A 23,499-nucleotide genomic window follows, 5' to 3' on the forward strand; every position below is an offset into this window, starting at 1 on the left:
TTCAAAGAGTCACTCTTATACACTTCATCCTTACAAATGTAATTACACGTTGGACTGTAAGTCCTCTCGTCACATCACGGGAAGCCGTAAAGTGTCTAGTGTTTCGTACAATGTTTTAACATGTTTATGCGTCAGTGTTTGCCCGTAAGGTGTCAGTCATGTTGTCAGTTGAGAAGGCTACTGGAAGAACAAACTTGATGTAATTGCTTTGTAGATATTTCCACTCCGAAGTGAAGTGTTGCTGCGGGGAGAGCCGATGAGGAACCTCTCACTCACTATCATCCCATCTTAGTGTCTCAGACTGAGGGTGTCTCTTCAGCATCTGGTGCCAGGAACGGAAAGTCGCCAGCAGCGAGTCAGTGTGCGCTGCGCTGCTGGGACAGGAATGCTGGGCCGGGACGGCTGTGTTTGTACTTGTCACTCAATGCACTGCCAGTCGTGGGGAGAGCTGCAGAAGCACTTAGTTGCCTGTGTCATACAGGCATTCGATTTTTGAGGCCTCATTTGCCGCCTTGTTGCTTCTGTAAACATTTCCGGGTGCCAAACACAGTCGGACGCACTGATAAACACATGGGCTTTTGTTGGAAAAAAAAAAAGAAAGCATGGAAAATGAACTGTGTTTTCCTCGTGAGGCCGAGTTAAAGGGCAAGTCCAGTTTATTAAAACAGAGCTCTTATTTTTTTAGTTTTGGGCCATTATTTCTATCAGTTATGATAACACTGAACTCACCAAGGTCATCTTTTAAATTGGAGAATATTGGCAACAGTGAAGTCAGACGAAAGCAGGCTGACAGTTTCATTAGCATGGCTGCCGATACTGACCATTTTAAGCAGATTAGGTAATGGCCACATCAAACAGTGTTCTCTTCTTTGCTGCCATCATCTTACACTGATGTAGCCTATAAAGCTTCTGCTCCTTCTGCATGTCCATAACATTTTTCCTTTTTTTTGTCTGCTTTGGCTACAAGATGAGGTTAGCTCAACTCAGAGTTGAAGCTACATGCTAACGTCAGGGTAATCTTGGTTGTGGATGTTGTTAATTTCTCCCCGATTTTGGAATATATATGCTTGCTGGAACATATCCAGTTGTGTTTAGACGCTTTTATTGGGGATTTTTAACAGCAGATAGTCACACTATAGCTACACAGTAATTCCCCAAGTACACTGCTACATGTAGCTACATGCTAACATCAGGGAAACATGTAATCCTGTTTGTAAATGTTGCTAATTTCTCCCCGATTTGGATCATACTTCTGCTGGACTTTTTGTGGTTGTGTTTAGAAGCTTTGGTGATTTTTAATAGAAGAAAGTGACACTTAATGCAGTCATTTCTCTGGCTGCAAGGACACTGCTACATGTAGCTACATGCTAACTTCAGGGAAACATGTAATCCTGGTTGCTGATGGTAATTTCTCCCTTATTTCTGATCATATTTCAGCTAAAACAGATAGAACTGATTTTGCTTTAGAAGCTTTTATTGGTGATTTTTCAGAGTAGAAGGTGTCGCTGTTCACCATTACAGTCAACCCTGCAGCTGCAATGACAGAGAGCTGAAATGCGAAGGATGTGGAAATGCTGATTGATCCGAGCCGACTGGGCTTTTTTTTAGGAGGGGGGCTTAAAGAAACAGGTGCTAAAACAGAGTGTCTCAGACAGAGGGTGAATACAGGTTCCAGCACAGACAGTAAGAGGAACATCAAGTGCTTTTTGAACATTATAACATGTTAACATACCAAAATACAAGTATGAACCTGAAAATGAACACATTAGGTCCCCTTTAAACTTTTAAATTTGGGGGCAAAGAGCACTGGTATTGGATCAGTACACAGTCTTGTCAAAAGTAGGCTATTGATACTTCATACGTTTTTGATACAGTCTCCGCAGATCTACAGTCTGATTTTCAACCCAGTGCTGCACAGATAAAACAGCAGGGAAGCAAATAAACTGGTCGCTTTTACAGCATTCTCTCCAGCAGTGTACCCACCATGTTACTGGAGGCGGTTAGTGACTTTTTCTGTATCAGCACTGTGTGCAGGTTGTTAGTAAAAGGAAAACAAAAACGTATTATGCGTGCCTAGGATCATTTTTTCTTATTTTCATGGAATTAAAAGAGGTATCAGGTATCCATTTTTTATTATAATTCTGGTATTGTGACAACCCTGGTATTGGCTGGTACTCTGACCTTTGGTATTGGAATTGGTATCACAGGAAAAAAAGCATAACCCCTAACCAACAGAAATACCATAAAAGCTAAATATGAAAATGAGAGGTAAGTGAGGTCATCCAGAAACGTTGTGTTTACTTTCAAAAGCCCCCCCCTCCTTGTGCTCGTCTTAATCTGCTGTGGATGCTCTTGTCTGCTGGAGTGGTGGTCTCGGTGGGTGATAGCTTCAGTCTCTGCCGGGCTCTCCCCCTCAGCACACCGGCCACCCAGCAGATGAGCTCTCAGAAACCCAAAGGCAAACAGACACGCTGGCTTATCAGAATGTTTAAACAGCTCGGCATGGTGGGAGAAAGCACGGTCTTAAACGGGATCTAGCCATTCTTTAACCTGCTGGAGAAAACCCTTCAGTGTCATTATCAACATCCATGGGGGAGTGTTTACACTGCACATCAGATACAGCAACTAGACATGGTTTGCTTTGCTGTTTGTCAAATGTTATCACTCATCAGAAGGGAACATACAGTAAGAAAGCAGCTAAATATGATGAGTAAGCGCTTGTAGGCTCTGTGTATATGTTTCGCCTGGTCAGCATTCAAGACCCACCGCTCGCAGACTCCTCATGGCTCTGTTTTCAATTACTGGCTCGGAAAGGTAAAGAAAGATTAGAGATAAAATCATGTCTTTTTTCCACTTGAAAAAAAAAGGTCTTGTTTCACGAGGCTGTGGCAGTGCGATAAATGGAGAATGACAGGGCTTTCATGTAGCTGAAATGGAGATACCCCGAGCCCCGGCCTCCTCTTCATGCCGCTGGAGAAGTGGTAAAACAAAAAAAAAAAAAAGTCAGATTTCTCTTTCCTTATTCCGGACCTGTCACAGGAGGTGGTGGCCAATATATTTCACTGGAAAAAAAGGAAATAAAGAAATAGATCTGTAATGGGGGAGACCCAGTATGACAATCATTGCTCATTTCCCCCAGTGGCTCATGAAAAATGCATTTTTAGTATAATTTGATAGTTTGTATGCAGAGCTATTCACAGAAGTATAGATTTCTTGCAGATTGTTTAAGAAATCATGTGGCCTGGATTGCAGCTTTTCACCAGGCTTAGCTCCGTTTTGCACACACAGCCGGTCACTGTGGATTAGTCAACGCGCCGGCTAAAATAGCCAGACCCAGAATAGACATTTTATTCTTACTGGTATTTAAATATTAATTCGACAAATGCATGTGATTCACAGTGAGCCTGCTGTGAATCAGTATTTTGTTTGCCGTTTGTGTCTTTGTCATTACTTGCTGTCATGGGAATCATTTGTAACTTCAGAGAAATGATGTGTGGGTGAGTAATTTGGGTGTAATTGTTAAATGACTATCTCAACACGCAGGCGGCGATGAGTCCTCCTTGATTCGTGATATCAGTCTTTGTTTGTTTACCGACTTGGTCAAAGGTAAAATGTTGAAATGATCCATGTGCTCCTGCTCGATATTTATCTCTCTGCTCGACTGAAAAATGTTTCCTCTCAGAGATAGGGCTTGTTATAAACAAGGCAGACCTCTTTACTGACCTGAGGATTCATCAGAATAAAAATAGCCTTGTTATGTACCTCTTGAAGTGAGAGGTTGTAGTTTATCCCGGGCAAATGCCTCAACTTGAGTTTTACAGTGCTTTTTTCGTGGCTCAGTCTGCTTGATGAAGCCCGAGGGGGGCGGGTCCTGTCAAATACAGGCTGCGCCAAGATGTCAACACAGTGGTTTGTTCTGTCATGTCCTCGTCATGATGGGAATACAGGTGTGAATGAGGACTCTTTCAGACTGTTTGCACAAGACTAATATCACCTGGAGACATTCAGTGATTTATAATGACTGATGAGATCATCAGTGAATGTAATGCTGTGTGAACCTGGCGTATGACTGGGGTTTACTTAAAAAAAAAAAACTGTGAGAATTCCAGGTATCTGCTGAGTTTTTTTTGCTGAGAACAGCATAATCCTACTAACCCTTTACTTACTGCTCAGTACATATCTTGACCACAATTCATGGCTTACCAAATTTAAGGGATCCTTATCAGAAACTTTAAAGTGCTTATGTTAAAAATAATGTTGGCAGATTTGTTATTTTCAGATTTTTTGAACTTTAAAGGGACAGTTCACCCCAAAATTAAAAACACATTTTTCCTGTCATCTATTATCTAGATTGTTTTGGTGTGAGTTGCAGAGTGTTGGAGATATCAGCCATAGAGATGTCTGCCTTCTCTCCAATATATTAGAACTAGATGGCACTCAGCTTGTGGTGCTCAAAGTGCCAAAAAAAGAACCATTAAAAAAACCTCAACAGCAATGTCTCGTTCCAGAAATCATGACCTGGTTACTCAAGATAATCCACAGACCTTGTTGTGAGCAGTTTCATGTGGGAACTGTTTTCTTTCTATCAACTACACCTGCTAACCGTATCACCAGTGCAGAAGGAAGTGTGCATCTACTGCTAACTCAACTAGGACCACTGAGCTAGCCGAGTAGAACACCACTAATGTTTACATTTGACGCTGTCGCCAGCAAAAGCCTCTCGTTATATTATTTCCATGATTGTTAAGTCTATACAATGTTGAAAGGAGTTGTGAAAATAGACTACCTATTATTATTTTCCAAGAACCCAAAGTGATGTTTTGCTTCTTTTGTCCAATTAACATTCCAAAACCCAAAGACTCATTATTTGCTATCATACATGACAAAGAAAATCATCAAATCTTCACAATGAAGAAGCTGGAACTAGCAAATGTTCGACACTTTGTTTGAAAATAATCAAAATAGTTGGCTATTAATTTTCTTTTGATCAACTAATCAAGTAATTGACTAATTATTGCAGCTCTAGTTGGGTGTAATTCGGTAGAATGAAAGTAGTTCCTACAGGAAACTGCTCACAACAAGGTTTGTGTCTTATTTTAAGTAACCAGGTGAGGATGTAAACACTTACGGCATCCTCCTTGGCTGAGCTGTAAGGTTAGCTTGCTCAGTTGTGTAAGGTGAGCTAGCAGTAGATGCACACTTCCTTCTGCGTAGTGATACAGTTTGTGGTTGTAGTTCAGCAGAAAGAAAATAGTTCCTACACAAAACTGCTTACAACAAGGTCTGTGGATTATCTAAAGTAACCGGGTCATGATTGCTGTTGGGTTCTCCAAATGTATTTTGTTGGCGCTTTGAGCACCACAAGCTGAGTGCCATCTAGTTCCATTATATTGGAGAGAAGGCAGACAACTCTGTGGCTGATATCTCCAACACTCCCAACACTCTGCAACTCACACCAAAACAATCTAGACTGCTAAATAGCATTATGGGTAAGAGGAAAAATACATTTTTGATCTTGGGATGAACTGTCCCTTTAAAATATGGATGTTAGCCTCAGTTTAAAAATCTTTACTTTGTGTATAAAAGTACACTTCGTGCTATCCTCGAATAGTGCTGAACATTTCCCTCTGGGGTCACGAGACAAATCTTAGGGGTTGTAAGATGATTAAAAAAACAAAGTTCTGTTACACAAATAAGTTTTTTTCTCTAGACTTTGCTTGTTTTAGATTAAAAGTTGTAGGCTATAATTTTACCTCTACGTAACTTGAATCAGTTTGAGAAGTTTTGAAAGGAAAATCACCCTTCAGGGGAAATGTTCACAACTCATACACGTATGAACTCTCTGACAAGCAGACACTGCATTATTTCAAGGGGTTTCAAAACACTGAAAGGTTGAAACACTGCTCTATTCACTCATCGTTTTTCTTAAACTGAATATGAGAGATTTAATTTGAGCACTCCACTCCACCTGTTTTTCATTTTAGCAAATTTGATTATGCTGAAATTTGGGGGTAACTGATAAATTACACAAGATCCTCACATAACGCTGTCTGTGCAAATGCTTTATAACTTTGTTTTTTTGCCTTTGTCCTCCTCTCCTTGCCTTGGCCTCATTCTTTTTATTTTTTTCCCTTCTACAGCGTGCGGTCGTGGTTTCTACAAGTCTTCCTCCCAGGACCTTCAGTGCTCTCGCTGTCCGGCGCACAGCTTCAACGACCGCGAGGGCTCCTGGCGCTGCGACTGCGAGGACGGCTACTACCGAGCCATCTCTGACCCTCCATCTGTGGCCTGCACGAGTAAGTCTGCCATGCCGTTGCTAGGTAAACACGGCGCAGATCACTTGATGGGATCTGAATTTAAACAGCCACGCATGCGAAAGGGGGGGAAAAAACACACTCCAGAGCCCATGGCAGACCTGTTCAGCCAGTCTGCAGTGGTCTCATGAAAGCCCCAGATGTGTTCCATAGCAGTTCCTCTGCTTTTCCCAGTGTGTCATTATAATTATGTTTGCAGGCTTGCATGTCTGTTTTCTGTCTTAGCTGGTTGCTAATGATGAGAGGAGCAATTTGCCATTTCCCGTCTGAAAGATTGCAATTACAGTCAGCGGCGGCGGCAGCCCAGGCAGCACCCTGCGTCTTCATTTGTCCTGGCCAGTGTAACAGTTATGTGACAGCCATTGATGGCTTATTTACACAGGCCGGGGGGATTCAGTCTGAAGGGTGGGGCTGATTTGCTCCAAATCCATTCTCAAACAAGTTTATTTCAAGGTGCTGCTGGATGTTTTTTTTTCCCTCCGTTGCCTTCAGCTACTGTGCACGGGGAGTGTCGCACCCTTGCTTTATCTCTGGAGGTAAACAGCACCCCGAAACATAATCTCTGCACCTTATCTGTGTGCCTTCATTCTACTGATAATGTATCACAAGACTCCTGGATAGGCCCACAGGTTTCTGGCTGCTAAATACACACACTTGTCATTCTTTTTTGGACATATCTATGAAGAAGGAGCGTGGATATGTTATTTTGTGCCATTTCCTTACAATTAAAAACAACCAAAACAGATATGCAGGAAAATCAGCATGCCTGCTTCGCATCCTGTGCCATGACGCTTTTTCCCTGAACACCTAAAGTAGGCCAAGTCAGAATCTCTAATGTATGTGTGTGTGACGGAGAGACTACCGGTGAGATATTATGCAAACAGAAGAATGTTACAAGCGCTGCATTGGCTTGTCTATGCATTAAATCGCAGAATCAAAGAGAGGATTATGCGGATTGGAGTTTGGATTTAATGTTGTAAATATCATATAAAAAATGATTCTTCTGTCATTTATAGGCGTCTGTAAAGCAGCTCATTGTGCAACATCTCCGTCTCCGCCTGCCCCCACATCTTTTTGTGTTTATTTCAACACATTGTCAGTGTGCAGGTGTGTTTATGCTACCAGGAGTTTGGTCTTCAGTTATGAATTATTTGGCACCAGCTTCGGGTTTGCACCTTCTCTTAGATCCTTTAATTCCACTGGTGAGTTAAAATAATGTTTCTGCTGGCTGTAGGTTTATTACATAAGTGAAAATATATTATCAGGGAAAACACACTTTAATTAAAACAGTGGGTAAGATAGAGGTTTGCAAGGAAAAAAAAAGATCATAACTTAGATAAGAAAGTTTTTCCTCTCTCATTGTTAATGAGCTATGATTTCCCACAAGCATTATCCATTATTAAAATATCAGCCATCTATTTTGCATTTTAGCTGGCTGGCTTTCCACTCCATGCTTTAACAATTTGGAAGAAATGTGCTTAGTATTTAGGTCTGTCCTCAGTGCATGAGGTAGTGGACTGTCCACAGAGTCAGCCATTTCCTTTTTTGCCTTTAGCTACAGTGGGATGGATTTACACTCTCCAGAGAAGTTCCATCACATACTATATACTTAATCATGTCTTGAGCATACAGAGTGCCCACTCTGGAAAACACATATTCTTTAAATGCTGGTATTCAGACAAAAATCTCGTTAGTAATGTTCACACATGACTGTACCACAAAACAATTTATGACGGAAATGAAGGAGCTGCACAGTGCTTGAAATCATAGTGACAAAACAGTGGACTGTGGTGTGACAGCTGTGGCTACAGCACCAACAACAAATAAATGAAGTCATAAATCCTTAAAAATAAAATTGACTCACTGCTGGTGCTGGTTGGGGGCATAGACTGTATAAAAGAAGTGGAAGAAAAGAAGTGGAAGTGACTTAAAACTGCATTCTTTCTAATGGCCAGCAGGGGGTGACTCCACTGGTTGCAAAAAGAAGTCTTGGATTTATTACCCCAGTAAACATTTTCCTAATGAGTTTATGGCCTACTTTCAAGTCTTCATCAACACAGCATGTTCATTTTGTAAATTATGGTCCAGTTTAGAGTAAAACAGACGATAAAGCAGGGTATACTTTAGGACGTGGCTACCTTGTGATTGACAAGTTCCTACCAAGGTGACCTGTCAGTCAGGAAAGAGGCGTAGCAATCCTCCCGAGCTCCACCCTCTTGACCAAATATGGTCACTTCTGGCTCCCCCACCCAAAAAAACAAAATGCCAGATTTGAGGCTTCAAAATGGGTGTTGTCACAGTGGCTATGTCCACAATTTAATACAGTCGATGGCTGGGAGACAATAGGGGCCCAATTCTAATATTTTATCCTGGGCCCCCCAGATCTGTTTATCTGGCCATGTTTGCACAAAACAGCTTAACTAGGAAGAAATGTTGCTAATATGACACCACTATTAAGTGCTGCCTCGGATTCCCACCACATGTGATTGACTCATCAGTGCTTCAATAGTCTTTGAACAGTGACTAATAATCTTCACTGTGAACTGATTCACTACATGCAAAAACACATCAGCCCATTAGAGAGGCACACTTTCCCTCTGGTTTGCTTGTTATAGGCTTGCGGGTATCATTATCACTTGTCATTTAAAGTTTTTTTCTTAAAAGGAATTGAGCGTTCATCCAAAGAAGTTCAGTTTATAAGCAATTAAACTCATCCTTGATCCTTTTGATACACTTAGGGATTTTCCTGCTTCGGCCTTAGTTGGTGTGGTATGACCAAGCCCCCAGGAACATTGCCAGGCTTTGAAGCCAGTTTGACATAGTGGCCAAACCATGGAATTACAATTTCCAGGTCTGTTACGTGATGCTCTGGAGCCAAAAAAGACCTTTCGTCATAGGCTTACATTGTGAAAAGGACTACCTTAAAGTTGTAAAACTCATTAGCAGCTGAATTGAATGTTATAATGAACTGTCATTTATGTGACTGAGCCCGAGATTGAGTGATTGGGAGGTGGGGTTAAAGGAAAAGCCAGTGTGCTTACTCTGAAGGCCACAATGCGGAAGATCCAGATAAATGTATACCTGAAAGTTGGGGTGGGCAATATGGCCAAAAATCTTTAATTACAGTTTATGTAAATTTATATAACAGTAATACAGTGATTATTCTGTAAATTCAGTTAAATAATGTTATATAATAACCACGCTGTAATTCATTATATTTGATTTTTTCTTCTTTTATTGGGAATTTTGATACAAACAAGAAACAACTCGCTTACATGAGACAACACTTGAGTTAAAAACAAAAGACTCAAAACAATACACCTACAGTTCTTTCAAAATGGAAGATTAAATGTTCCTGAAAACAGTAATTTCAAGTGTTATGCCAAAAATACACCAAGCAGCGGTGAAGAATCTCCAAAACTCTATCTGAAGTCAACTTTTATTGCTTCATGTGCCACTGAGCAACTTTCATAGGAAAGAACAGGGGCCCCTGAATCCAGGGTATGCCCAGCAGCTTAGGGTGGCTATTGTTAGCTTAGCAAACTTGACACAGATTCTACATTTAGCATTTAGCCAGAGATTTACGTTGCAGTGGTTTTACATCAAATGTAAAAGAAGTAAACACATTTATCTCAGCGGGAGACATGCTTGTTTACTGCTTGTGGTGAGATTCCTTTTGCGCTGAGTCAGGCCTCCTAATGATGGTGCCTTGGAAAATGAAGTGGCATTATCCCTTAACTGTCATTTGCGGCTGCTGTTGAGAAAAAAGGCAACACAGTCTTGCTTTAGATGAGGAGGAAATATAGCTAGTTTTGTCCTATAGTTTCATACAGGTAAGAATGCCTGATGGCAGAATTTGTAGAGCTTACAAATGACTAGTGTCTGCTGAATGAAGTCAGTGTGCTCAATTTGAACATATTGAAGTGCTTTACAGGGCTCAGCTTTGTCTGTTTAACTCTGTTCCCATCACCGTGTGACACAAACAAGGACATAACTCACGCTAAGCTAATTTGAGGCCGGCCAGTGACCACAAACCACCAATCTCTCTGTGTAGCACAGAGGCAACCATACAGATCCTGTTCTAGACGACAGGTCCATTACTCACTTCTCCAACCATCCTAATCGGATGTTAACGCTTCACTCCAACATCTCCCGCTGATCAAGGGCAGGGCTCGCATGCAGCGAGAAGAACAGGAGAAAGTTCCCACTTCTTTGCAGTGTCCTCTGGCTGTTCCCCTCCGGGTAATCACCTTGGCCAAGTAGCGTAGTAATTACTGAAGTTGCCTAATGCACACTTTCCATTATTCATTTTCATTAACTTCGGGTCTACACTGATGACCCCATACCATTATATGTAAATATGTATTTTTAACTTGTATGAATAGCTTCGCCCTCCTCCTTATTCACCCAGCACAATTTTTGCACGGCCTTCTGTACGTGCATTTCCTCATTCATCGCTGGATTAAGTCGGTGTGACCAATAGTCACTGTGATTTCCTTTTTTTTTTTTTACAAGCCTTATCCAGACCAGGAGTGAATAGTAATTGAAAATGAATTTGCACTGCCTGAACAAATAGCTTGATTGACAGATTTTTTTAAATAGGGGTTTGTAAAGCTACCATATCGTAGGCCTTAGCAAAACAGTGAGATGGATCTCTGGCACACAGAGATTAAGAATGTGTCTATGAGGATTTGAGAGGAAATGAGATGAAGATGTAATGTGGGGACATGAAAAGCCAAATCCACGCTGAATAAAGATGAGGGAAGAAGTTCCGAAAACATAGCTCCATACAGATACATTGTGTTCCCGTGAGGTATGTGTTAAAAGGGGGCGGACGGAAGAACTGCTTTTGTTTTTTGTTTTTTTAATGTTTGTCCACGCCATTTGTATGCAAAGTTGTGAGAAAAGTGAGATATGTGGGGACGGTCGTAGGAGAGGCTTTTTCTCCAGAGGCATGACACAGACAGGAGTTGTTGACAGGTTGGGGAGTGGGCATCAATCATGCAACAGCTGTGAGCAGTGCTGGTGCAAGCTGAGGGCTGAAAAGGGCAGTTGTGAGCAGGCGTCTGCTTCTCCCAGCCCCCGCCGCACCCCTTAAAAATGTGCCACCTCAACAAGTTGACGTTCGTCAGAGGGTCCGTCCTGCCTGGAGTTGCTAGGGGACTGTAAGGGAGCTGCAGAATGTAGCGGCTAGTGTTGCTCCTAGATATCAGAACCACTTTTCAACTCAGGCTTGGATTCACTGACACAGGAATTCAGTGATTAACCCACAATGTTTGATTTTAGTTGTTTCAGGATCATACTATACTTCCTGTGCAGCCTTCCCTTTTAGCTTTCTCTGGGTGCATTCACTTTAGATAATCTGGCTAAACTGTTGGCTTGTTTACAACCTGTCTGATAGTATGACTGCTCGAGTTTCTTGCCCAGTCAGGCCGTGTTGTAGCACTGTCGCCATGCTCCCAGATTTCAGCAATTACTTTGGTCAGGGCTGGATGAACCAGCAAGGTGGCCCTGGTGTAACATGAGCTGTGGGCCCCTTTTTTGTTATATTTCACAAGGCAGGGCCTCATGAATAAATAGGTATGCTATAGATTATAGTAACAGTGGACAGGGAGACAAAATCTTCCAAATTGGACCCCTCATCCACACCCACTCCTGCTTCACCACCACCACCATCCACCCTTTGCTCTAATACCAATGCATGCAATTTCAAAAAAGCTCTTGGACATTAGTCTTGCAGTGACAGAGATGGAGTCTCTAACAGCCATCTCCAAATCCAGTTTTATATTCGTTGGTAGCGTAGTTAGTGCGCAGCTAATTTGGCATGTTTACTATATTTCATGAACGCTGCTGTCACCCCCAAATCTCATTCAAACTGCTAGACACTAAGGAAAACGCAAAAAGCCCTTCAATAAGTGATCAGAGAAAAGTAAAATCAAACACTGATTGACATTGGTGATTCATCCATGACCATTTCCAAATCCATTGTTTATAATATGTTAATTAATGCAACTCCAAGACTTTTTAGGGACACCAACGCGCAGAAATATTTAAATGCACCATTTGAAAAATGGCAGTGTAACTTTTTGCTTAGCCAAAATTTAGCCTAAATTTGGAGCATTATTTAACCCAGTGGTTCCCAACTGGTGGGTCACAGTCCAAAAGTGGGTCATGGGTTCATTCTGAATGGACTGCTAGTGACTCAAGAACGTGTCACTTGAAGTACAGAGAATTTCCAGCACAGAGCTTTTATTTTGAAGTGCTGTTTCCTGCTGTAGAGTGATTGAATAACTGACATCTACTTAGCAGAGACAGCAAACTAGCTCAAAGACATGGTCAAACACAAGTATGATGCTGACTATCGCAAAGTGTGTGGACCTTAAACTAATGTCTAGGGAGATATCTGGACCTGAGACAAGCTGCTAGCAACAGGTAGTTCCACAACACTTTTATCAGAAGGTTCTTGGCATTGAAACTTCATTTGTGTAAACTTTCTGCAGATATTTCTCAGTGGTTCAGTATGAATGAAATCCTCCCAGCTCTTACCTTATGTAGCAGATGTGCTCAAAAAGTGTGTTTATTGTTTTAACACAGTCTTAGTGATGCTTCCCTTCAATGTTTTATTCCTGTCCACGTGCCATCGGGCTCTCTCCAGAGGCTGAAATGGAATTTTAGCTTGCAGCACACATTATGTGCAAGTAACAAATCCATTATTGAATTCAGTGCGGTACTGAAGAAGTATTGAAATTTTGTTTATTACAACAGCAGCCGGAAGCCCTTCAGCTAAAAAAAACTTCTTCTCCTCCTCTTCTGCATGGCTTCCCTCATACAGGTTCTGCTGCAACCACATCATTAGAGGCTAGGTCACGGGGTCACAACACGCATTTGTAGAGTGAGGATTACCTCATGGGCGATTTGAATACCACTCACCCCTGCCGCCCCTCTCCCCACAGCTCCCCAATTAGAGCACAGCCAGCTAATAGGCTGTGGAGGGTTAAGGCGGCCCCGAGCACCTCTCAAGGCTGATAAGCGCCGGATTCTTCTTTCCTAAGCTTGGATTTACTCAGGTCTCACAACTCTGCTCAGAGTGGAGATGGGCTTTGAATCATGACCTAAAAACGATCTGCTACTATCATATGTTTTCATTGTAGTTGATTAGATGTAGTGGATACATCTGTGTGGTGAAGACAAACCATTTTCTCATCATTTTTACACATTGGAGTTCTTTGTTTATCCCACTAAATCACAGGCTCTGCTTTAAAATCTGTTCCATGTTAGCATGCAAATGATGTAGCAGGAAACATAAACTGTGCATGCATATATTCCATATTTATGCACAACAACAAAAATACCCTCACACCCACATATACACACACACGCTCACCCATGCTTGGTCACAGTGGCAGCGTTGGAGGGAAGCAAGCAAGTGATTGAGACGTTTCAGGCTGTGGGGGCTCTGGCAGGCTAATCCGTGAAATGAAACTTGACTGGGAGGAGGGGTGAGAGGAGAGAACACGAAAAGATAAGACAGAGTGGGGCAGTGAGAGACGAGGGGAGAAAAAGAGTAAAAAAGAAGAGGGAGAGCGACAAGCCCTTGAGCTATGAGGATGAGCAGACAGACAGACAGCGGAGGGCTCAGGCTGCAGCGCAAATCTGTGCTGTAGGTGAAGTGGGGGCAGAGTTTCATATTCCTGAGTCCAGACAGAGCATATTCGGAGTAACAAAGTGATGCCAAGGCAGAAGAAGAAGAAAGAGAAGACGGGCTCAGTTAGCCTGAAAAGAACTTGGTGGTAAGATGTGTCATCTCACCGCGTCTGAAGGAAAAAGTGTGGATACTTGTAGGGATGCACTGATTGTAAAATTCTGGGCGGATACAGAAACTGATGTTCAAAATAACAATTTTACATGAACGATATCTTTAAAAAACAAACTGCTTCAAAAGCCCTTTTACTAGATAAAATATATCATAATTCCCTCTCTATTATCAATTTTATATTCCTGTGAAAACATCAAGTTTCTCCTTTAAACAGCTGTATTTGTTCAAGTTCAAGTATCTTGCCCAAAAAATGACATTTTACAAAATGGCATATTACACATCGTGAGAAAGTAATCATTTACTTTAGCCTAATACTAATTTTTACTAAACAGGGCTTGAATGCATCATAATGTAACTCATTGCTACCTTTGTTAGTTGTTAGTTTTGGCCAACGGCTGCTAATTGCTAACGGTAACCTGGGAACGGTTATCAGGTAAACAATAGGATGCGTCCCTGATGTATCAGTAGTGAGTTTACTGTGTACTTTGGTCCTGAGGGCGTTCCTGGGTAAGATCTCTGTTTGTTCCAATACAGGTTTTCTATCGTCCCCGGGACGATGGGACGCCAGTGGTGACACAACAGAAAAACATATGCAAATGCCATCAGTCATCTTATCTACCAGCCAGTGGCAGTCAACAAGGCAAATAATAGCCAATACCAGTGCGTGGCCAATGCATCAGTACAGAAAACATGTATATGCTTGGGTATTGCTACATTATGTTTCTATGTTCAGATTCCACTTCTCGTAAAGACGATATCTCAGAAATGCCTTGCGGCAGTTTCTTCAAATTTGGTACAACTGTTGGACTCAGCAATGAATTGATTAGAATTTGGTGGTCAAAGGTCAAGGTCACTGTGACCTTGCTTCCATCTTATATTGTGAACGCGATATCTCAAGAAGGCCTTGAGGAAATTTCTTCAAATTTGGCACAAATGTCCGCTTGGACTCACAAATGTACTCATCAGAATTTGTCATTCTAAGGTCAAAGGTCAAGGTCACCCATGTTTTTGGCCATACCTCAAGAATTTATACAACAATCATGACTAAAATTTAACACATTCAGCGTCATATCTCAGAAACAGACGGGGAGACATTTGGTCAGATACTGAATTGGTGACACTAATATTTGGTGCCCACCTTGCTGATTGTATAGATCTTCTGTGCGCAGATATAGATGTAAACTGTAAGTTCAACTTGACGGGTTTGCAGAGGCATGCAACTGCAAGGCAGTAATTCTATTTTATGCATAGGGTGGTATGTTCTTTATAGTATGACAGTTTTCCCAAACTTAGATTAAAAAAAAGTCACAGTATATCACCTTGCTTACAGTATGGCAGTATATGCAGTGGCAATATATTGATTCATATCCCCTGTATACTGACTTCATAGACTGTATAAAAATAGTCGACATAGCCACTGTGATGTCACCCATTGGTTTGTGAATTAATGGTTTGAAGTCTTGAGTTCTGCACTATGTGCATAATTCTAAGCCTTAATAAAATGTGAAATAATGAGTTATATAAAAATTCAACCAGACGCAGTTGTCATGCACGGAGAAATCAGCTCCAGAGACCAAAAATTTTTTTGCAAACATGTTTATCTCTGCTGTAAAGCTGGACATTTTAACATGTGTGTGGAGATTGACCTGCTTTTGGAGCCAGCCTCAAGCAGCCATTTGAGAAATTGGAGTTTCTGGCACTTCTGCTTTGGGTTTATTTTTCATCCCCAGAGGTTGCCACTTGAGTGATACGTATCATATCGCCAGATTCTTGCAAATACACAGCCCTATTACAGGTGGCCACACTTGAAGGCTGGGCAAATGGTTCATCCTGATAGCCGTGTCCCACCCCCACTTTCACTCTCCAAAAATTCTAAGTATTAAAACATTGTAGTCTTGACTCGACAAATTTGTACACTTTTACACAGTCTCTCCTCGAAAGCATATGAAAGAGGACAATAAAGAGAGCTGGAGAGAGAAGTTCAAACCCTGCCCACTTTTACAACTCTGCAGGGATTGGATTGTTACGAAAAAGGTACAAAACTTGTGGAACCCAGCGGTAATTTTGCCACCCCAGAGTGAGTTTCAGATATAAGATAATCAGACGAGCTTCCTGTTTGAAGCATACTGAGGCCTTTAGAGGAAGAAAGGTAAAGTTTGCTGGGTAAAAACAACACAAAAGACAAAGGTCGCAGATCCAGGGTCACTCTAATCTAATTTCCTTTCGCCTCTTGTTCCTGAGAAATCATAGCTTTGATCTGTGGCACCTGAGACCTGAATGAGAGTGGCACGAGCAGAAATGAGATGTTATCATCGCTTACATGGCCATGGAAATGCTAGAATAAAAGACTCCGACTGGGAGGCGTAGGTGTGTGTGTGCGCATGTGGGCATCTAAGTGTGTATGGGATGTGGCACACCTACTCTTTGTCTGCGAGGAAGATTGAGAGCACGGGTCGAGTGTCAATGCCAAGGCTGAAGTCGAGTGGCGCTATCAGCAGTCACTCCTCTCCACTTCACCTGCCACAGGTGGCTCTTTCATCTTCCCAGTCCACAGTCTGTCTCTTATCTTACCCGATAATCATGAATATGGATGTCTCCGTTGAGCCCTCGGTTCTAATGGCTGGAACAGGGAAAACAACCAAAGTACCGTATTAATGAGCCCGAATATTGTGATAGCAGTTTTAGCATTATGCATATGCATGACCTATTTTGCTAGTTAATGTGACAAATTTAATGAGATGAGAGGTTCCTCCCCAAGATTCCCTCAAAGAACATTTTCCTGAGAAAACACAACACTTTAAGTCTCCCAGAGAAACAAAATGAAGATGTTCTTAAAGCATTCATAAACAAAGAATACAAGTCATATAATCTTTACTGCGTTAGGGGGAGTTTATTTGTATCAACATCTGGGCCGTAAAAGCCAACAGCCTGGAATTTGAAAGATGAAAGCAGCAATTTGTTATTCATTGTTTTATGAGATGAGCTAATCTCTTTGCCATTACGCGAACATTTACAGCCAAATGGTCTGTGGTCCCGTGCACTTTTGATGCATGGAGCTCGTTGTTATTGTGTGTCAAGTGAAACTGTATATGGCAGTTACAGGGCTGTGATAATCCAGGTTTAAATCTTGTTCATAAATTCAGTGGGCGAGTCTTTTTTTGGAGGACATTAACTTTAAGTGTCCTGCTGTCTGTATGATATACCTCTCTAAGGCAGCCCAGTAAAGCCACCATCTCCAGCTGGGATGGTTGTATATTTTCGGAGAACAGGAAGCGACTGTCTCTGGCCTATGATTCCACGTGTAACCACGTTTCAATCATTTTCATAGCAGCTGCAGATTTTATGCTGTTAACAATCGGTATGTAAACAAAACCCTAGGTCCATCTGGATGAATCAGCAGCTATGTTTGCATGCATGAGAACACTGTAAAAAAAGGTCAGGTCGATTCAGAATTAAAAATATGAGGAGCCAGGCTGCACGCTCTCAGCTCTGTGGAGCTTTTTAGCATCTTTTAGCTAATTGTTGTGGTTTTACAGGCAGCAACTTTCACTCTCACTGCTCTCAACAACCTCATTTCCAGCAGCAACAGGCAGCCTTTGAACTCACTCTACAGCAACTGCCTGGCACCAAACAGCAGACAAAGTTAGAAACTAACAGTGGCAACAGTCAGCACTGTTGCCACTGTTTAGCACTGTTTATAGAGCTAGCACCGTTAGCAACTAGCTGCCAGCTCGGTCACCTCCATGTTGTAAACTGTGTGCAGACAACTCATTAGCTCTGAATTTCACATTAAGTCCCATTAAGCAAACAATCAATGCAACATTTAGTCCACTCACCAATTTTACAAGGCTACAAGGTTACAAGGCACACAATTAATAATATGTTTTAAAATGTTCCTGAATGTGATAACTAGACATTTTAAGTAGACCTGACCTTAAACTGAAAAAGCCTTTACACTGTGAAATCTCCTAATCAATTTAATTAGGAGATTTTACAGTGTTAAGGAGGATGGAGTGATGAGGGGAAACAGAGGTTGAGTATGTTAAATGGGTGCGCAGTCCCAGTAATGACAATTCATAAAAAATTGTGACATAAAAACTGTTTTGCATGAAGTCTTCTATGAAATTATTCTCCCTTTGAAAGTCTGGCTCCACTTCTTGATTTCACAGCCTTCTAACACTGACCTTGGTGCCTGCTAGAGCTGACTTCTTTTCAGTGTACCTGTACTTTTTCTTTTTCTTTTTTCTACTGGATCTGAGTCTTATTATAATTGAGTGTCAGTGTTTGGCTCTAGGGCTGGAGCTGGCATGTCCTGTAGGTCTTGTAGTGTTTTTTTTTTTTTTCTGAGAGAACAGTGAAAGCACAGATTCAGTCAATGCACACTCTTGGCTGTCACTTTCCTTGGCACTCAGTTATTTAATTCTGGCTTCCTCCGTGTCCACCCCTGACAGGACCTCCCTCCGCGCCACAGAACCTGGTCTACAACATCAACCAGACCACTGTTAGCCTGGAGTGGAGCCCGCCGGCCGACACGGGCGGGCGCAACGACGTCACCTACAGGGTTATATGCCGTCGCTGCAGCTGGGAACCCGAGGAGTGTGTTCCATGTGGGCCGAATGTGGGATTCTCTCCCGCACAGTCAGGATTAGTGGACACATATGTGACCATAATGGACCTGCTCGCCCACGCCAACTACACTTTTGAGGTGGAGGCTGTCAACGGGGTGTCAGACCTGAGCCGCACCCAGAGGCTGTTTGCAGCAGTTAGCATCGCTACCGGTCAAGCAGGTAAGGACTCTTATATCAAACTAATGAGCACATTGTATCTTGTTTATTTAACCCATAAACAAACAGAAACATAAAATCGACAATTCAGTTACTGAGCTGGGAACCGGTCAGTGGATTGTGGTCCATTAAGGGCTTTTGGGCACCACTCCTCCTGCAATTCAAATTGTAAAATGCATGTTGTGTGTTTTGTTGTGTTGTGTGTGTGTGTGTGTGTGTGTGTGTGTGTGTTGAAATTTCTTACAGGAATTATTACAGAACGGTGCAATGGCTAGGGATAAAGTCCTGTCTATGTCTTTGTCTGTGTGCTGAGGGACATACTTTTGTATGTGTGTCATATGTTTAGATTTCCCTGGTGGCTCCTCATTGGTTTACATGGCATGCCAAAAATAAATGGATCTGGGGTGGAAAATTTTACGGCCGAGACATGTTGCCAGATTGGGTGAATTTCCACCCACTAGGCAGCTTCAAGATGGATTGTTGGTAAAAAAAAAAAAAAAAAAAAAAAAAAAAAAAAGATCTTGGGTCGATTAACAAAATTTTGGCCTGGTTTGACATACTGCAAACATTTAGCTTTTTTTTCCCCAATATTCATTTTTTATTCTGTCTAATGATGTCATATTTTAACCAACACTGCCATGGCTAAAAGGCTACTTGACCAGGCTAGTCAACCACAAGAGGCGTACCAACTAGCTTCTAGCTGGTCAGATTAGCTCAAAGCAACAATGATTTCCCTGTTAACTTGTGACAGCAGACATTGCCACGTACAATTTGCAGGAAAGTCTGTGGTACCATGCTACATATTCATAAATTCGGGCACATTTTATGAACTTAAGGTTATTATCTACCAGCTTTTTGATAATTAATCAAACTTACAAGGTACAAATCGTGATTTTTAGAAATGATAGCTGCTAAGCTAGGCTAACCACATCCTGACTTCAGTTCATTTACACAGACATGAGATTGATATAGATCTTTTTGTCTGACTCAAAGACAGAAACTAAATACTGTCGATCACATTTCCCAAAATGTTTAATGAACAATTTCTGTAAGGCTAAAGTTGGAAATGTTTGGCTCACACCAGGCTATGCACACTTCACCCTTTGCTCCAGCTGAGAGAGCATTAGGCATTAGCCGATTGACAGTTTAATTTTGAAAACCTCTCATATGCAAACTACGGTAATGATTCCCCATTAGCATTAATGACCGTAGTCTGATATTATCCATAATATATCCAGCATGCATATTACCCAGATTAATTTAATGTGTATATCAGCACTACAGTGGCCAACATTATTAGCTTAGCAATGATGCAGACTCCCACTGGTGCCTAAAGAGCCAGTGCTGTATTTGCAGCTCCGTCTCTAGGGAATCTACCATAATTAAAATGCTGTATTTTGCGGTGACAAACTCTAAAGCCTTTTTTATTCATTATTTCTATGGATCCACCCAACAAGATTCCTCTTTCATGCTTGAGCATCCATGAAACACAGTTGGCCCAAAAGAGTGTTCTGACTATGGTGATTAAAAGAAGGCTGCAAAGAAAGAACTAAAGCTTTAGCTGGATGTATAACCTCTGTCTCTCTGCCGGGTGATGGCCAGTCATGTCCTGCTGTCTTTCACATCATCATTCACATCCATGTTGTCACTTAAATGTGAGGTAAAGCTGCTCAAAAACAGCCTATCACACAGTAAATGTCAGTTCACAAGATGTTTGTACCGTGACAGAGATAGAAAGAAAGAGGCATTTAGTTGAATGGATGTGTGTGGGGTGTAGTGTTGGGGATGATGTATTTCGTGACGCTTGATTCGTGACAGAGACACGCGCTGGAAGGTGCCGAGGGGTTGCCTGGCCAAGGACACGAGGATGGCGGAAGGAGGACAACCTGCAGGAAAAAGCCAGGAAAAAACAATTAGCACATGCTCTTTTAGAGTCACTCATAATTATACGTGGCATGTTGACAACAGACAATTACTCAGTTAACCCGGCGGAATATTTAGCCATTAGCTATTGTGGAAGAGAGTGGCATGCTCGGCCAAGTTAGTGTCATGTTTATTATTTTGAGTAAATGGTGCCATTTAAAATGCTATAACACTATAATCAGTGTAATTGGGCAGCGTGGATCAGGTTGCTGATAATTTTGTTGATTAAATCCATTAAATTTTGATTTGTGATTAGTTCGTGCCAGTCAATATCTGTAAGTGATCATTTCCATTCCAAAACATACAGAATGCCTTTATTTTGCCCAAGTATTTTTAGGGTATTAGGGGGGACTAGTCTCTAAAACTAAACCCTATTTGGTATATATTATAGTAAAACTCTTTGAAACCCAGACTAATCAAATTCCTTCTGGGTTAGTAGCTCTTCAAGGCAGGGCAGCCCACTCCATCTGTTCAATGGTAGGACAGCTCTGGGACAGAATAATACCTTCAAATGAAGGCTGAAATTACAGAAGATGGCAGTGAAAAGAATAAATCAAATGTGCAGAAGAATGGCCGCACAGGTTTATTATGATTGTTTCATGCATGGCATAACTGAGTGATATGAGATACCTGATAAGAGGTCAGTATTTGCTCAGTGGCCCTGCATGAATGTTTTCCGGCTAGTACGCCAGAGTGACAGGCACATTACCTTCAGAGAGATTTGTTTAAGAAATATGGACTTAAATCAAAGGGATTCCATCACACTGGCAACGAGTAATCTAAAACCTCATTTCTAAGGCCCAATTTACACCTGTTATTAACATGCGTCTTGAGTGATTGGATCACAAGTGGAAAAAATTACAATACTGGTACCATTACCAGGGCAGTCACTTCATTTGAAACCCATCATGTGAATGGAGGCAAACAATCATTTATTATCTGTAAGTGCTTATCCTGTTAGTGGTCGTGGGGGACTGGAGCCTGTCTCAGCTGACATTGGGCCAGAGGTGAAGTACACCCTGGACAGGTCGCCAGACTGTCACAGGGCTGACACATAGCCTAGGTTGATATTGTAAAGGTATCAGTTCAGCCCTAGAATGCACCCAATGTGTTCTCAATGTGTCTTGAGATCTGATTGCACAGACCATATTCGAAGGTGGTTCTCCTTCCTTTAATTTCTGGCACACTGGGCACAGGAAGTGAACTGCAGCCTCCTGACAGCCAAGACAAAGCATATGGTCTTAGCAATAGCGCGGTGAACTGAGATCCGATCACATGAAGGGACGCATTCAAACTCCAGGTGTGGACAGACAGACTGTCAGCTGTCTGATCGGGTCACCCCAGACACATGTTAATACCAGGTGTAAACAGGGCCTAACTGACTTTACCTTATGATTCTTTCTTGGCCAGTTTAGGCACAAGAACTTGGTTAGGTTTGACAAAATAATCTTAACTCAAGGTCGACTTAGGGGTTTTTTTTAGAGCCTTTACACTGCATCCCAAATCTCATTCAGTTCTCATGAAGATGGTTTGCTGTCATCACATGACCCTAGTATGGAACATTAGTCACAACATAAGAGATGATGGTGCTGTTTCCAAGTTCAAGAATGACCTTTCTCTTGATTAGAGTTAGAGAAAGATCATGCTTTGTAAGGTTAAGGAACTTTTATGTTCATAGAAGAACTATTTGGTTAAGGTTGGAGAAAGTTGGTTAAAAGAAAAAGGTTAACTTTTAGTCGCAAAAGGGACATTAACAGCAGTGTCTAATGTCACTATCAGACACTTTGTTGATTCATCCATCCATCATTATGTACTCTGTGACGTTTTTAAAGCTGTCATTTGCTGTAAAGCAAAGCTGGTTTCAGAGCCAGTTTCTGAGATCTGAGAAAGGTGGAACTACAGTCAAAACTCTGTAGGTTTCAGCTGGAGTGCAAGTCAATAGTTGGCATTAGGTTGATATTGATGGCCATGTGATGGCTCTCTCTCTCTCTTCCCTCCTTGAGCAGACATTAGCTCCACACTGCAGGGCTCATTGTCCTGCTCACTGGACCCTCACTGTGTCCAGCGCTCGCTGGGCTGTTAGGAAATGCTTGAGCGCTTTGTAATTGGAACGTCGGAGCTTCCTAAAACAATCGGTCCTTCCTGAGCGAGCATGCAGGACCACTCATTAGAGAATGACTGCATTATTAAAGCTTTTATGGCTCATCATTCAGAATTGATTAACCTTTGCGTGGCAAGGCGCTGGAGCCCCATAGCACTGAAAGCACCTTTAAAAAGAGAAGGCCTTTCCTCCATCCCCACCCCATCTCTACCTCCTGCATGATAATCAGCACGAACGTATACTCGTGGCTTGGGACTGGGGGAATGAACACACAGTGTGCGAATGCAGATGGTGATCCATCTGATGAGGAATTCACACCTCTCCTAATTACACCAAAGGAAATGTCTGGAGCGAGGCTGGAGCTACACAAGGTGCTGAGTGCTTATTGTTCCCAGAAACCTAATTACCTCTCAGCTCTGTCTTAAATGAGTTTAAGTAGAGGCTGCAAGTTCATAAGCTTGATTTCTCCAGCTCCGTCCTCGCTGAGGTTGAATAGAAATCCGTCATGTTGAGGATTTTCACCGTCTTCACCACCGCTGTACGCTGGAAGTTAAGAGTGCG

General features: G+C 41.9%; 1 protein-coding gene across 7 annotated transcripts in view; it reads left to right on the forward strand.

Moving 5' to 3' along the window:
* The window catches only part of epha7 (eph receptor A7), a 123,023-nt gene that overhangs the window by 23,321 nt on the left and 76,203 nt on the right, over positions 1 to 23,499 (forward strand). For all 7 annotated transcript variants that reach the window (XM_033647915.2, XM_033647919.2, XM_033647916.2 and 4 more), the window contains exons 4-5: positions 6,141 to 6,296; positions 18,582 to 18,917. In XM_033647915.2, the coding sequence (XP_033503806.1) occupies positions 6,141 to 6,296; positions 18,582 to 18,917 (492 nt within the window). The remainder of the gene's footprint in view (positions 1 to 6,140; positions 6,297 to 18,581; positions 18,918 to 23,499) is intronic.

The sequence above is a fragment of the Epinephelus lanceolatus genome, chromosome 13 (assembly GCF_041903045.1).
Source record: "Epinephelus lanceolatus isolate andai-2023 chromosome 13, ASM4190304v1, whole genome shotgun sequence".
NCBI lineage: Eukaryota > Metazoa > Chordata > Actinopteri > Perciformes > Serranidae > Epinephelus > Epinephelus lanceolatus.